This window comes from Colobus angolensis, unplaced genomic scaffold (assembly GCF_000951035.1).
Source record: "Colobus angolensis palliatus isolate OR3802 unplaced genomic scaffold, Cang.pa_1.0 Scaffold21, whole genome shotgun sequence".
Lineage (NCBI taxonomy): Eukaryota > Metazoa > Chordata > Mammalia > Primates > Cercopithecidae > Colobus > Colobus angolensis.
Window position 1 is genome coordinate 3017948 of NW_012115266.1, and position 1043 is coordinate 3018990.

The 1043-nt window shown below is 57.3% G+C and overlaps 1 protein-coding gene across 1 annotated transcript in view; it reads right to left on the reverse strand.

The window, feature by feature from the left end:
- Positions 1 to 785, reverse strand: part of RHOD (ras homolog family member D) — a 23114-nt gene extending 22329 nt beyond the window's left edge. Inside the window, exon 1 of the mRNA XM_011942760.1 lies at positions 728 to 785. Within this exon, the coding sequence (XP_011798150.1) occupies positions 728 to 785 (58 nt within the window). The remainder of the gene's footprint in view (positions 1 to 727) is intronic.
- Between the last annotated feature and the right edge of the window lie 258 nt (positions 786 to 1043).

Here is a 1043-nt window from a genome sequence, read left to right on the forward strand (position 1 = left end):
ACTAATACCCCCAGCCCCTCCCCAGCTTCTGACCTTTGTCCTAGAGTAGGGGCCTCTCATTGTGAAGGGCACTGGTGCCCTTGCATCTGAACTTCCAGCTTGCCCACCCACTAAGTCACCTTCTTGATCTGAGCTGCAGGGCAGCCTGCTGCGAATCTTGGGAAACATGTTTCAGTGCTTTGCAAATGCCCATGGTAATGATACCGTCACCCACCATTCTCTAAGGATCTGTGCGTGGCTGGGTACTGGCGCCGTCTCTGATCCTGGCAAGCTTGGAACATCAGTACAACCTTCACTTTCTGATGATGCTTAGAGAGAGGAAATGACTTGTTCAAGGTGATACACTGAACAGCTGGCTAGTGACAGAGCCAGGTCTTTCTGGCTGCAGAGGCCAGGCTCTGTCCCCAGCCACCTGCCTTTCCTGAGGTTACCAACTCCAGTTCCTGGAGGCAGAAAGGGGCTAGGTTTCCCCTCTGGCTTGTAACTGTCACAGCCCTTTCCCCCACTCGGGAGGTCATCCTAGAGACTCTGTCTGTACCTTCTGTTGTGTTGTTCTTTGACCCCCAGGCAGGGTCACCCTCTGTCCATGGGACCAATGGCACCTAATCTTATCTGTTTGGCCGTCCTCAGCCAGAAAAGAAGGGCTGAGCCTGTGCTGGACCAGGACAGAGATGACTCAGGTTTGGGTCTGCCCTCCAGGGGCTACAGACAGAAAATGGATCATTACCAAGATAGCGGACCTGGGCAAAGGGGAGTGTCGGGGTATCCCTGGTTAGGACACCCATGGGAGTCCAAGTGCGAACAAGGAAGGACTCAGGGGGCTCTAGCCAGCAGGGCCGGGTGCTCCCTACCGCCTCCTATCCCCATGCTGGTGTGGGGGCTGCCAGGCTTTGAACCTGCGGGAATGGTTGCAGCCCCAAATGCCAGCCAGGACTGGGCAGAGGCTGGCACCCCAGCCTGGGGCTCCCCCCTGTTCCAGGAGCTCTCTCCACCTTGCCCTCCCCTGCTGCCCTGAACCCAGGGCTGGGCCACAGCCGGACGAG